At 46.3% G+C, this 13,977-nt stretch overlaps 1 protein-coding gene across 1 annotated transcript in view; it reads left to right on the top strand.

Annotated features, from left to right (window-relative positions):
* PAPPA (pappalysin 1) overlaps window positions 1-13,977 on the top strand; it is a 247,108-nt gene that overhangs the window by 190,490 nt on the left and 42,641 nt on the right. The window contains exons 16-18 of the mRNA XM_060270600.2: window positions 4,114-4,324; window positions 5,299-5,470; window positions 11,441-11,588. Coding sequence (XP_060126583.1) covers window positions 4,114-4,324; window positions 5,299-5,470; window positions 11,441-11,588 — 531 coding nt within the window. The remainder of the gene's footprint in view (window positions 1-4,113; window positions 4,325-5,298; window positions 5,471-11,440; window positions 11,589-13,977) is intronic.

The raw sequence follows: 13,977 nt of genomic DNA on the forward strand, positions 1-13,977 counted from the left end.
GCGAGATGAGCGCCGCAACCCGAGAGTCGGTCACGACTGGACCTAGTGGTCAGGGGTCCCTTTACCTTTTATAGTTTTGTGTATGTTATTTCGTAAACCTATTCCCAATTCTACTCTAAAATGTGCAACTAAGGAATGTTTATTTATTTTTATTTAAAAACATTTCTAAACCTCTTAACATTTTTTAAAAATAATAATAATAATATCTCAGCGTTATATCAAACTGCAACATAGATACATAGGAAGTTGCCATATACAGAGTCAGACAACCGGGTCATCTAGCACAGTACTGACTACAGTGACTGACAGTGGCTCTCCAGGAACTTCAGGCAGGAGATGCTCCCAGCTCTACCTGGAGTTTCCTTCTGCGTGCAAAACAGATGCTCTGCCACTGAGCTGTGGGCCCCTCCCCATTTCACCATGTGAGGAACCACCCAACAGCTCAGCTCCATAGAATGTGAGAAAGCATTGTCCACAAGCAAAGCCTGGAAAGAGCAACATTGGTCCAGCCTGCATGTGCATATTCATGGAATAAATTTGAACTCAGATGTTTGAGGTGCCAGCTTTCTGGACTGTGGCTGGAAAGCTGAGAAATGTCTGTTGGCTTCTGAGAAAAGATCCTGGTCTAAGCACAGGCACTTTGCCTGACCAAGAAGAGGCTGCTTTCGGCATTCTGAAGTAGCCTGAAACCCACCCTGCTTGCAACTTGAGCATTACGGCAACACTTGGACCAGTAGCTGTCAAAAGTGGAATGGGGGGTGGGGAGAAAAAGAAGTTCTGGATGCCAAATCACAAAACGATGACTAATAGGGCTCAGCCAGCAAGCTCCTTGAGTCGGGAAGCAGGGATGACTCACTCCTTAATTTGACCATTGATGTCACACAAACCACTGTTTTTTAATGTCACAGTTCATCACCCTGCCGTAGCAAGTATGAGATCATCTGCGCTGGACTGCGGACATGCTGTGTGAGTCAGACAGGAGAAAAACAAAGCCGCTGGACCAGGAAGGGAGCTTTTCAGAATTGTACAAAAATACCTCAACGGCTCATGGCTGTTGGGAGGGGAAAAGATACAGAAGCCCTCTTTCTTTTTTCCCCCATTTCCAGGCATCAGAAAAGCATCTGAGCATCGCTGCTTCTTCCTTTTCCTTCATTCTTGTCTTTCCCTTCATTGACTCCTGCCGCTAGATTAAGACATGTGGAACCCCTAAACTGTGTCACGTTTAAGAGGCAATATAGCATTAAGCTTCCCACCTATTTGCAATAAGCCCATATGTTGTATCAGGTTGAAAATTGCTGAAAGGTCTGAAAAATTGTTCTTTATTTTGAGATTTTGCAATTAAAAAAAAAAAGCTTTGTATCTGAAGCCCTTATAGTTGACCATCCAGCCTCTGTTTAAGAAGCTCAAATGAAGGAGTCTACCACCTTCCAAGGTGGACTCTCTGTCACTGGAGGTTTTTCAAGTAGTACCTTTAAATGAAAATACCTCGTGATTTCTTACTTAGCTTATATGTAAACTATATTATAAGGGACACGGGTGGTGCTGTGGTCTAAACCACTGAGCCTCTTGGGCTTGCCTATCAGAAGGTCAGCGGTTCGAATCCCCATGATGGGGTGAGCTCCCGTTGCTCGGTCCCTGCTCCTGCCCACCTAGCAGTTTGAAAGCACGTCAAGGTGCAAGTAGATAAATAGGTACCACTCCAGCGGGAAGGTAAACAGCATTTCCGTGCACTGCTCTGGTTTGCCATGAGTCATGCTGGCCACATGACCCGGAAGCTGTACACTGGCTCTCTCGGGCAGTAAAGCGAGATGAGCGCCGCAACCCCAGAGTTGTCCGCAACTGGACCTAATGGACCTTTACCTTTTTAAACTATATTATAGTTATTTCTACAGAGATTAACAAATAATTGTGTAGCCATTAAGTTTATTTTTTCATATCAGAACAATATTGTCTTTCTTAGGAGTTTCCCTGTTTTTTTTACTTATTCGTTTATTTTAACAGATTTTGTAAAACTTCAGATTTGTTAAAAGAAACAAAAAGTATTCAGGGACCCCCACATAATCCAAGATTCTAAACTATGGTTTACTTACCTTGTTCACAAATCCAGCACAACAGACTCCCATCTGCACTATGCATTTAAAGCAGTATCATGCCACTTTAAACAGCCATGGTTCCCCCCAAAGAATCTTAGGAACTAGTTTGTCAAGGATGCTGAGGGTTGTTCAGAGATCCAGTGTCTATTCAAAGAACTACAATTCTCAGAGTTCTCTGGAAAGAAGGATTGACAGTTAAACCACTCTTAGAATTATAGCTCTGTGAGGGGGTCCCAGGTTCAATCCCCAACATCTCAAGGCATGTCTGAAAGCCACCCCTACCTGAACACTTGGAGAGCTGCTGCCAGTCAGTATAGACCTGTGACCTGATTTGTATGTCAACTTTCTATAGGCTTGTACAATCATTTCTTCATCCATGCTGGGTGCTCCTGCTGTGCCCCACCGTGCCTGCAGCTGCCTGGTCCCATATGGGGACCTGGGTGGGTGTTCTGTAGTGTCATGAGGCCTCCAGCAACCTCTGCCCCAAAGCAGGGGCAGGAGGGAGCCAAGGGGGGCGCCAGGCACAACAGCAGCAACCCATGACACATGGCGGTGGCACCAGTCATGGCATGAGAAGCGTGTGGCATGCAGTGCCTACGAGCAAAGGACTTGAGGGGCCAAAGGAGGAGGGAAGTGTCGGAGGGCTCCACCACAGCAGGAGAGGGCTTGGCCCTGGCCAACTGCCAGACTCCCTTCTTGCAACCTGCCCAGCCTCATGGGAGACGCATGCTCCATGCAATCCATGCATTTCCGGGCCAGAAAAGGGAGCCCCCTTCCAGTCTCACAGCAACTTCAGGATGCTGCAGTCCAGTGGCATAGTGTGATTTGCACCCTCTAAGAATTTTGCACCCAGGCGAATCGCCCCAGTAAACCCTAACCCCCCCCCCCATGCTACACTCCTGAATAGCTCCCAATGTGAAAGACATTATGGCCTGAATTACTGTGGACATGAATAAAGTAAGGACTGTGAAATGAATCCCTTGGCTCATAGAAGGCACAATATGTGATAATGCCATCATCCTTTGCATTCCTGCCACTTTTCCAAAGGCTATACTGGGCAATCACATATTGTTGTTATTTTATTTAAACTTGATAATTGGTTGTTTCACATAAAGGTCTCCAAACAATTTACAAAACTACTTTGAAGTAGCATTTCATTGCCTGGTAATTGACAAGGTGGCTTCTAAAAGTTTCTGTTCCAGAACATGCAATGTGAATAACTTTCTTATGCCTGAGCTGTACCACTGTAGATTGCATGTGGGGGGGGGGAGGTTGCCACATGATGAAATGCTCACCATCATCCCTGCACATAGAAAGCTAGTATATTGGGGGACATGTTTTGGCCTAGCTCAACATGCACATTGTTTTTCCCCCATTTCTGAATTTTATCGGCTTGTAGCCAACTATGTTTTACTCAGAGTAGACTCAGCACAGTTAGTGAACCTAAGTTAGTCATGTCTAATCCCTTCAGCAGTACACTCCAAAATACAGAACTCATTTTCTTTTTTTATATAAGTTTGAGGACCCTGTGGCCCTCCAGATATTGTTGGATTACAATTCTCAGCATCTCTGACCATTAGCCATGCTGAAGGGTGGGAGCTGGAGTGCAGCAACATTGAGAAGACACCCAGCTCCCTTCCCGTTTTATGTGATGCTTGGTGATATTTTGAAGTTGTATGTTGCTTTAATTATATACTCTTTAAAAATAAGAAGCTGCTTTATTCTGAGCCAAAACATTAGTCCATCTAGCTTAATATCGTCTCCACTGACTAGCAATGGCTCTCCAGGATTTCATATAGGGAGTCTCTTGCAGCCTTACCTGGAGTTCTCGGAGATTGAACCTGGGATCAAATGCTCTGCCACTGAGCTATGGTCCTTTCCTTAAAGAGCATAGGGACACAGGAGTCTGCCTTATACTGGGTCAGACCATCCCTAGTTAACACGGTCTTCAGCTCAACAAATTCTTTGGCATGCATTACTCTTCACATCACAACTCACTCTCACTTCTGTCTCCGTCCAGGAAACAACAGCTACTTGACATGCTTGGAAGATGGGCTCTGGTCCTTTCCTGAGGCACTCTGTGAACTGATGTGCCGAGCTCCTCCTTTAGTCCCCAGTGCCGACCTCCAAACTGCTCGCTGTCGTGAAGAGAAACACAAAGTTGGTTCCTTTTGCAAGTATAAATGCAAGCCAGGTTACCATGTCCCAGGATCCTCTCGGAAGGCAAGGAAGTAAGTGGGTACTGCAACAGGTTGCTGTGCCTCTTTTTGTTACTGATTATTTACAATCAGTCTGGTGTACTGGTTAGAGTGCTGGACTATGACTTGGGAGTCCCAGGTTCAAATCCCTACTCAGCCATGAAGTTTCTTCGATGACCTTTGGCCAGTCACGACCAGGAATGGAGACGAAATTTAATTTTGCTTATATGTAAAGGCAAACCTTTGTATGTAAAGGCAAACCTGCCAACCTAGCAGTTCGAAAGCACGTCAAAATGCAAGTAGATAAATAGGAACTGCTTCAGTGGGAGAGTATGTTTCCTCTAATTCCTCTAATTCCATAGCGCTTAAATGCAACAACCACAATCCTGGCCGCAGCCACCCTCCCCTGCACACACATAAAAGGGCAAAGCATCAAGGATGACTTCCATGGAATTTTGCATGAGAATGCAATTTAATGGTTTATCTCAGGAGCCTCTTGTTACCTGCTCCTTTATTGAAGATGCCAGCCATTAAAGCTTACCCCGCTCATTCTGCCTCTATAAGCTATTGCATTCACAAACCAGCTCTGTGCTAGGAACCTCCTTTTGGAAATACCCTCTTTGATATGCAACCTGGGGAGTCCCCTTTGAACCTTGGTGGGAAAAAGAAGTTTACTGGTATTCTACGTTTTATGACTCAGTTGGGATGGCGAGTGGAGAAAAAGGAACCCACATCAAAAATAGCCACTGACCTTAAGGTCTGGGTGAAGATTTTCAATGTGTGTTCAATGGGGGGGGGAGGCAATTTCAGCAGCTCGACCTTTGGAAATAGTCATTGTTTTCATTAGGCGACCACACAGCATAAATCCACCACCATGGTCCTTAAGTGTCAGGGACACAAATGCCTGTCGGGGTGGCAGCTTGGAAAAATGTTACTGAACTCAGGCTGCTTGTTAAATAAATCACCAGTTTCTCCTGTTTACCTCCCCCCCCCCCAATGTGCTGTAGGAGGGCCTTTAAGATCCAGTGTGGCCAAGATGGAACTTGGCTACAAGGAGCTTGTACACCTGTCACTTGCGAACCTCCACCCTCCAAGTTCTACGGGCTCTACCACTGCACCAACGGCTTCCAGTTCAACAGCGAGTGCAGGATCAAGTGTGAAGAGGACAGCACCCAAGCAGTGAGTCCCTTCCAACCTGATCTAAGCTGTTGTAGGTTTCTGAAAAGCCTTCCCCTGTAGCGATGCCCAAAAAGGTCTCACCAGGACGTGTTACATTGCCCCATTCTATTCATTCATTCATCCATCCATCCATTCATTTTATTTCATAAAATTTATACACTGGTTGATTGTTTTTTAAAAAGAAAACCCTCAAAGCAGTTTAGAGAAAAAGATAAAACAGTAAAATCAAGAAATACCCACGACCGTACTTTAAAACATACAGAAGTTAAAATACTGAAAAATTACAACTCACCTCAACTTTCTAAGCATCTTGGTGAGCTTGTCTAAACAGAATGTTTTTAGCAGGTGCCAGAAAGTGTACAGCGAATGTGCCTGCTTGACCTCAATAGGCAGGGAGTTCCAAAGTGCAGGTGCTGCCACACTCAATGACTGAGTTCTTACAAATGCAGAACGGGTATTATGCGACACTTGTAGTAGCTCCAGTTCTGCTGATAGAAGTAGTCAAGTGGACACATGTGGGGTGAGACAAACTCATAGGCGAACTGGTCCCAAGGGCTTTATATGCTAATAGTAACACCTTGAACTTGGCCCAACAGCAAATCAGCAACCAGTTCAGTTCTGTGCACAGAGGTCATATGTGCTGACAAAGCCTCACTTCTATCAGCAATCATGTTGCAGCATTCTGCAGTGACCACAGCTTCGAGGTCAAGCACGAGGAAAGCCCCACCTAGAGTGCTTTGCAGTAATCCAGTCTTGAAGTAACCAATGCATGAACTGCTGAGACCAGGTTTTTCCTGGTCCAGGAAGGCCATAGTTGCCATTCAACAGGAGAACTGTTTCCAGGCCCAAGGGCTGTGATTTGTGATTCAAAAAGAGTTGGATTTCCACTGTTTGAAATATGGCAACCTGATACAGTACGCCAGTTTCCAGGCACATCTCTCTCTCTCTGCCCTTCATTGTGAACAAGTGAATTGCATTATCTCGAATCAGGGATATATCCCAGCCAGGCGAAAACACTCAAGGATGATGCAAGAGCAGGGAGGGTATGGCGCAGGGAGATTAGAGAAGGCCAGAGGAAAGTTCCAAGGGCGAGACAGAAGAGCATGGATGGCCACATACTGTTGGGCGGGGGCATTAAATGATGAGGGGGAGAACCATGTAAGCCACCTTGAGCTGCTTGGAGAATAAGGTGGGCCGTAAATGCAATAAATAAATAATAAATATGAACAATAAAAATGAAACAAACTGTCAATAAATTAAAGCAGGGAATGAAAAAAATACAACAAACAGTCCAATGAGACCGGAACCCAATGCCTCGAGTGCGTCATCCCATTTCACACAGTGACCAATCATGAACATGAAATTTATTATGGTCAGAGACCAGCTTGAAGTGACCAATCAGACACTTCTTGGAATCCCATAAGCAGGAGCCCTACTTAACATTTGCAGTGGTACACTGCCCCCAAACAAGGAAGCTCTACTTGGCCATCATCATCACCATCATCATCATCACATAAATGTAGAGAGGCCTCCCCCAAACCTTCTACAAACCCATTGTTTCTGTTCCCCCCTTCTCCCCCTCCCATGGGTTGTATCCAATGTTAATCCTAATTAAAGTAGAAGTCCTATATCTCAGTGCCAGAACATCTACTTTCTGTGCAGAAGGTCCCACATTCAATTGCTGGCATCTCCAGGTAGGTCTGGGAAAGACTCCCTGTCTGAAAGCCTGGAGAACTGCTGCCTGTCAGTGTAGACAATACTGAGCTAAATGGATTCAATCCACATTCACACCATACATTTAAAGCACTGATACCACTTTGAACAGTCATGACTTCTCCCAAAGAATTATGGGAGCTGTAATTTGCCAAGGATGCTGAGAATTGTTAAGAGACACCTATTTCCCCCACAGATAAGTAGTTCCCAGAGTGGTTTAGTAATCAGTTCCTCTTCACAGAGAACCCAGGAAATTGCAGCTCTCTTAACAATTCTCAGCACCCTTAGCACATTGCAGCTCCCATAATTCTTTGGTGGAAGCTGTGACTGTTCAAAATGGTATCATAGTGCTTTAAATTTATAGTGTGGATGTGGGTTTGCACAACTAACTTAGGTCCATCGATTTCAGTGGGTTTGATCTGAGTAGAACTTAGGGTACATCATTGTGCCTTTTCCAGGTCTACAGCATCCTTTTTGAGAAGGACAGACCAGAACTGTGCATAGTAGAGCAGGTCTGTGTGTGTCACGCTGTGCTGTGTGTGAGATGCAAACAACTGGCATAATCTCTTCCCAAACCTTCCACACAGAAGTCTGGGATCTGGTCTGTGTAAAACCGTCAGCATCCCTTCAGACACTTCTGTGTTTAGATCTAGCAGGCCCTGTTTCTCCCCACCCCTCACCCTTGGTGTGTTTTGGCTAAGTTGGCAGTCAATGTGCCCACAAGCTGTTTGGCAGCCTCACGGCCACCGAGAGAGCCTGGTTCCTCCACCAGCCTCTTGTGTTTGGTACAGAAAACGCACACTGATGTAACGGGGTTTGTGTTTCACAGTTTAGGGTGGTGTTGAAAACTGCTTCAGGCCTTTGGGGGAGTGGGAAATCGCCCCACTGGGAACATAAGAAGAGTCCTGCTGGATCAGGCCAGTGGCCCACCTAGTCCAGTATCCTGTTCTCACAAGAGCTCTCTCTCCCCTCCTGTTGTTTCCAACAACTGGGAAATCTATAAAGATGGGAGAGCAAAATACATTATTTGCACAAGTTTCAAACTATGGGTCCTTACTTCCCAAAGTAGTGTGCTTGTGGGGGGGGGGAGGATGTAATCCTCACGCACCATTCACGGTGTTTTATTCATTATCATATTTGTATCCCGCCTTTCTTTCAAGGAACTCAAGGTAGTGTACATTCTTCTCCCACCCACCACCCACCCCATTTTACTCTCACTACAACCCTGTGAAGTAGGGTAGAGTGAGAAAGGGCAACTGACTAAGCTCACCCTGTGGGCAGGGCCGGCTCGCCCATTGATTCTAGTGGCGCGGGGCGCCAGGGCGCTCAGGGCGCGCTGAGGGGTGCCCCAGCAAGTGGGGGAGCTGCGCGGAGGCCTCCCTTTTCCCTCCGCCAGCCGCGCCGCTCGGGAGAGCAGGGAGCAAAGCAAGCGGAGCAGGGGCACTAGGACCCTGTTCCGCTCTGCAGCGCCCACCTTCTGGCGCTTGTCGGCAAAGGGGAGTGCCAGCCACGGCATGGCCCGTGTGGCTTCTTGCTAGCACTGCTGATCTCCAGGCGCTGCTGCCGCTGGCGCTGCTCCGGTACTGCTCCGGCTCGGGCTGGCTGGAAGCACGTGTAGACGGCGGCCAGGCTAGCGGCCAGCTGTGTGCCCGGCCCAGCTCCGGCTCTGGCTCCTGCCACGGTGGTGGCTCCGGCTGCGCTGCTGCTGGCGCCGCAGTAGAGCCCCACGAGCGAGACGCCCCGCGCTGGCAGCGAGGCCATGGGCACCGCCGAGCCATCGGGCACCCTAGCGCCTCACCCAGCAGCTCGGCCAGTGGTGCTGCGGCGGCAGCGTAAGGCGCCGAAGACATCCCCGCCGAGGCCCACGCAGCTCCCGCCGCCAGTGGGGGGGTCAACTCTGGGAAATGGGGGGGGCACCGGAGGGATCTTCGCACCAGGGCACCGGGTATGCTTAAGACAGCCCTGCCTGTGGGCTTCATGCCTGAGAGAGGATTTGAACTCTGGTCTCCAACACCCTAACCACTGTGCCACACCAGCTCTCACGTTATAGCAATTACACAGCCTATTCCTTGCTATATTTGGGAGGGTGGAGGGGGGGTTAGGGCAATATGGTGGCAGGAGTGCCAATCTCTGGTGTAAGGTGGGTTGGCTGAAAGTCTGAGCTCTCGTCACATAAACAGAAGTTATTCCATACTGACAAATGAAACTTAAGTGAGGTTCAGCTCTTAATTCAGACATGATGTAGCAGGGTAGGGAGTTGTCCAGGAATATGTGCACTTTTTTTTAAAGCATGTTTTTAATGCAGGAGAAACATCAGCTTGGCTGTGAGGCAATTCCACCCCCACCCCCCGCAAAAGCATTTATATCATGCAGTAGTTAACATTATATGATATGTACCTTGGCACTGAAACCAGCATTTCAGTCTCGCTGGAGTCCAGTTTTTCCTTGGCTTGTAATGAGGATTAAACCATTAGGGGCCTTAATAGTCCTCGTTTCTAGCAGAAATAGGTGTGTGTTACTGCTCTGCAGACTTTGGTGGACCGTGTGAGGGTACTGACCCTTGAAAATGATAATGGCTTCAATTAATGTGACTCTTCTGGCAAGGATAAATTAATGTTTTAGTGTTTTATATAGTTTCCCCCTCCTAATAAATTGGCTCTATAATAGGCTGATACTGGACCTACGGATGTGTGTGTGTGTGTGTGTGTGTGTGTGTGTGTGTGTGTGGTTTCTATGTTTGAATGGGAGAGAATTCCTTGGTGACTTCAATGCAGCTGAAATTTATTTAGGAAGGCTGGGACAAATTTGCCAATTTCAGTTGACGGATCCCAATCTTCAGTTCAGTTCTCCACTTTCTGAAAGAATTATTTTCTTGGGGGCAGGGCAGATCGTCATTAAAACTCACCTGCATTTTTTATTTTTTTGCAGGTTTTGCTTATAGCAAATACATGCAGCCTTGGCTGATGTGCACATTTTGTTACAAGCCATTTCCTCTAATATATTGAATTTTAAGATACCTTTTTCATGAAAATAATCATTTTCATGCACACTTTTATGATTTTCTTTTGTGTGTGTGTACACATGCAGAAAAAGTGATGGAAAATAATGCAACTGGTTTTGGCTGGTGCCCATTGGGACTGGCAGGGTAAAAGGCAGGGTGTCTAAACCAGAGGTGGAGTCATAGCCAATGACAAGTGGAGCCACTACCTAATTGGATATGAGTAAGAAGGCAGGCAGGTGGGGGCTGGCTGAGGACAGACTTGAGGTTGCAGGTGAAACAAAATAAAAAAATAAGAAAATTCCTTCTAGCAGCACCTTAGAGACCAACTAAGTTTCTCATTGGTATGAGCTTTTGTGTGCATGCACACTTCTTCAGGTACACTGAAACAGAAGAGGTTGCAGAACTTTATAGCTGTTGTTACTGAGCATATTTCTTAAAGATGTGAAGTTGCCGATGAGAAAAGCCCCCCCCTAGTCAGACGGAAGGAGTTCTGGACGCGTTCGGAGGATTTATGAGCTGTGACGCACTTTAAATTGGAGCAGCGACCTGAAGCTAAGTTCAGCTATAGGGCAAGGAGATCCATTAATTTACCAAGAGTTCATGGTTGGATGTTTGGGTCTCCTGCCTGAAAAAGCTGTAAATTCTATAAAGATAAATAAATCGTAAATCTTCATGGCTATGAGAGAAAATGAAAGTGATTTGAGCCTTTTAAGATGGCGCTGCTACTCCGTCGCAACAGGGAGCTCCACTAAGAAGATTTATGGGGAGGCTGGACTGATTAACTCACACAGGAGAAAGAACATCTGTGAAACTTCGTTTGACATTTATCTCAGCAGCTGGAACAATCGGATGAAAGTGGAAAACATCTAGGTGACTGTAAGGGGAAGATTTGGAATATTATGAGCTTGGAGGACGATTTGAACTTTAGAAATAAGACGGCAGTGGACAGTTGCGAGGAATTCCCAATTTCTTGAAGCATGGGAACCCAAAAATAAATTATTTAGATGATTTGGCATAACATTCGGTTTGATTGATATATATATGTGTATAATTTGAAATATTGAATGTGATATAATTGGTTTTAATTGGAAAATTAATAAAAATATTTTTTTAAAAAAAAAAAAAGAAACAGAAGAGGTTGCAGGTGTAGAGGCAGTGCCCCATTTCCCCAACGGACCAGCTTCCAGTGAATAATAGTGATGCCTGGAACACCTCCGCCCTTTTCCTAAGCTGTTCTTCCTGCTTTCTCTTACCAGGGCCGTGGGAACAACGTGATTCACTGCCGGAAAGACGGCACCTGGAGTGGCTCATTTCACCTCTGCAGAGGGATGCAAGGACACTGCTCCCTTCCCAGCCAGCTGAGCGGGGGCTTGAAACTGCAGTGTCCAGATGGATACGGCATAGGTATTTATAAGGCTTTTGCCAGCTTAGAAGCCAAATGGGCAAGGGTTCTTCAAAAGCTTCCTCTTCCGTCTCCCACCTTCCCCCCCCCCCCATTGGCCTGAGTCTCAAAACAACACAGCTAATTAGTCCCTCTTGAAAGGGCAAGGCAGACTTTTAGATGCCAGACTCTCTTGGTAACGTATGATGCTCCCCTGCACTCACATAACAGGGCGGTTCTCTGTGGTCCTTGGTGATGGCTGCTCAAAGTTAAACTGTGGGTAGCAGCCGTTATTTACCATCAATGAGCACAGGCACTTCTATGTGGATGCTGCAGTGACTTTGTAGTCTGTTTAACCTGGAGAAGAGAGGAAACAACTAATGGGAAGCATGGCATTGCAGGGATGAGGAACACTGTGGTACTCCTGATGTTGCTGGATCAGCTAGTCCAGCATCTGTGTACCAGTGGGATTCCTGCAAGATGAACACAATGAGCACAACAGCACTATGCCCGCCTGCATTCCCCAGCAAGTGGTATTCAGAGGCATAGAAACATAGCCATAACCCTTGAAGAAGATAGTTGTGCCCTGTGAGAATGGAGCCTCTGCTGGTCAACACTTTTTCATTTGTCCATATCATGGACACAACACCAGGGTTTGAAACAGGAGACCTGGAGATGCCAGGGGCTGGATCTGTGACTTTCTCTATGCAAAGCATAGGCTATGGACCTTCTGTGAGTGGCCCTTCCACAAAGTGTGAGCATCATTGACAAGGGATGGGGGAGAGATTTGATTCGGTTTGCATTTGAAGACAAATCTACTTAATTCACACTAACTGAGTGAGGCACAACCTCCTTTCGAAATATGCACGTCTCTAAAGTCATATACTAAGGCAAAATGCACACCACATACTTTCAAATATAGCTAATGTTGAAAACAACACACACACAAATACATTATATAGGGGGAAATTGCTCTGCAAGCATGTATATGTCAAAGCAAAATTGCAGACGAAAGATTACGTCTGGAGAAATTCACACTAAAATGAATAACTTTTTAAAAAACAAAAACCCTGGCAAACTGATGTGGCAATGTGGAGAACTGAATTTTGAGATTGGAAAAGGAAGAAACTGACACTTCCTGCCATCCCTATCACTGGTCCAGGTTGTGTAGTCCTACCAATACAGCAAAGATGCATTGCAGGTAAAGCTCCAGGTCTATGTGTGTTTGTGTGCTTTCCCGTTGCACCATTCTCTCCTTGGCTATCATTTTGAACTCCAAAGAAATATCTCTCCCCCCCCTCTCTCTTACACACACACACTGTGCTGATCCCTCATTATAGCCTAACTATTGTGAGTTGCTTCAAGGCCTTCCCAAGGGGGAGAGGAATACGACCCAGATGAGCTCACTGCTCTGTAATGATGCCAATTATGGATCACATATCAAAACAATTCAGGCCTGCTCCTCTCCTGAAGTGTAAATTGCACTGCTGGTGAAGCAGTGAGACGGCAAGCAGGCATCCTTTTCCCTGACAACGTGTATTATCTCTGGAGAAGAGGTGACCTTTAGATGCCTACCAAAGGTTGCTGTAGCATTCAAGGGACATCTTCCCCCCTCGTTTTTTCATAATGCTGGGCCCTAACTTTCTTTTTTTGGTAAAGGGGGCAGGTGTAGGAATGGAAGCTGAAATGGAAATTAAATGGCAATTGCCTTGTTCCACAAGGTGTTGTTTTGTTATCCATTTATGTCACTTTCCCCATGATCATAGAACCATAGAATTACAATTACAGTTTTCTCCCTTGTTTTACCCTTATGGCAAACTTTGGAGGTAAGGCCGCAACAATTAGTGCTGGCTCTAATTATGGACCAGGGTCAGTCTGAGCTTGGGATTTCCATGCTCAAGTCCTTAGGGTGGGTAGCAACTTCTACCACCTTCGGGCAGTGGTGAACTGCAATAAACCCATCTCAGGGGTTACAGCCTCTGCTTTGCATGCAGACAGCCCCAGGTGTGATCCCAGGTCAGCCTGTAATGTCACCAGCATGAAATTCTGGAGGGCCACAGCCAGCCAGCATGAACAATATTGAACTATCAATGGCTACTAGCCATGATGGCTATGCTGTGCCTTCTCAGCCAGAGGCAGTAATGCTTGCTCATGCCAGTTTCTGGAAACCGCAGGAGGGGAGAGTGCTTGTGCTCAGATTCTGCCTGTGGGCTTCCCATTCAGGTATCTGTTTGGTCACTGAGAGAACAGAATGCTGGACAGTTTGTGTAGTGCATCAAACACTTCTTTTGTTCATATATAAATTGGGGAAAAGCTGGGGATTGAACCTGGGACCTTCTGCAAGCAAAGCAGATATGCGTCTTCTGAGCTATGGTCCTTCCACATAGATGGGTCATTGGCCTGATCCAGCAG

The sequence above is a fragment of the Zootoca vivipara genome, chromosome Z2, assembly GCF_965207765.1.
Source record: "Zootoca vivipara chromosome Z2, rZooViv2.hap1.1, whole genome shotgun sequence".
NCBI classification, from domain to species: domain Eukaryota; kingdom Metazoa; phylum Chordata; class Lepidosauria; order Squamata; family Lacertidae; genus Zootoca; species Zootoca vivipara.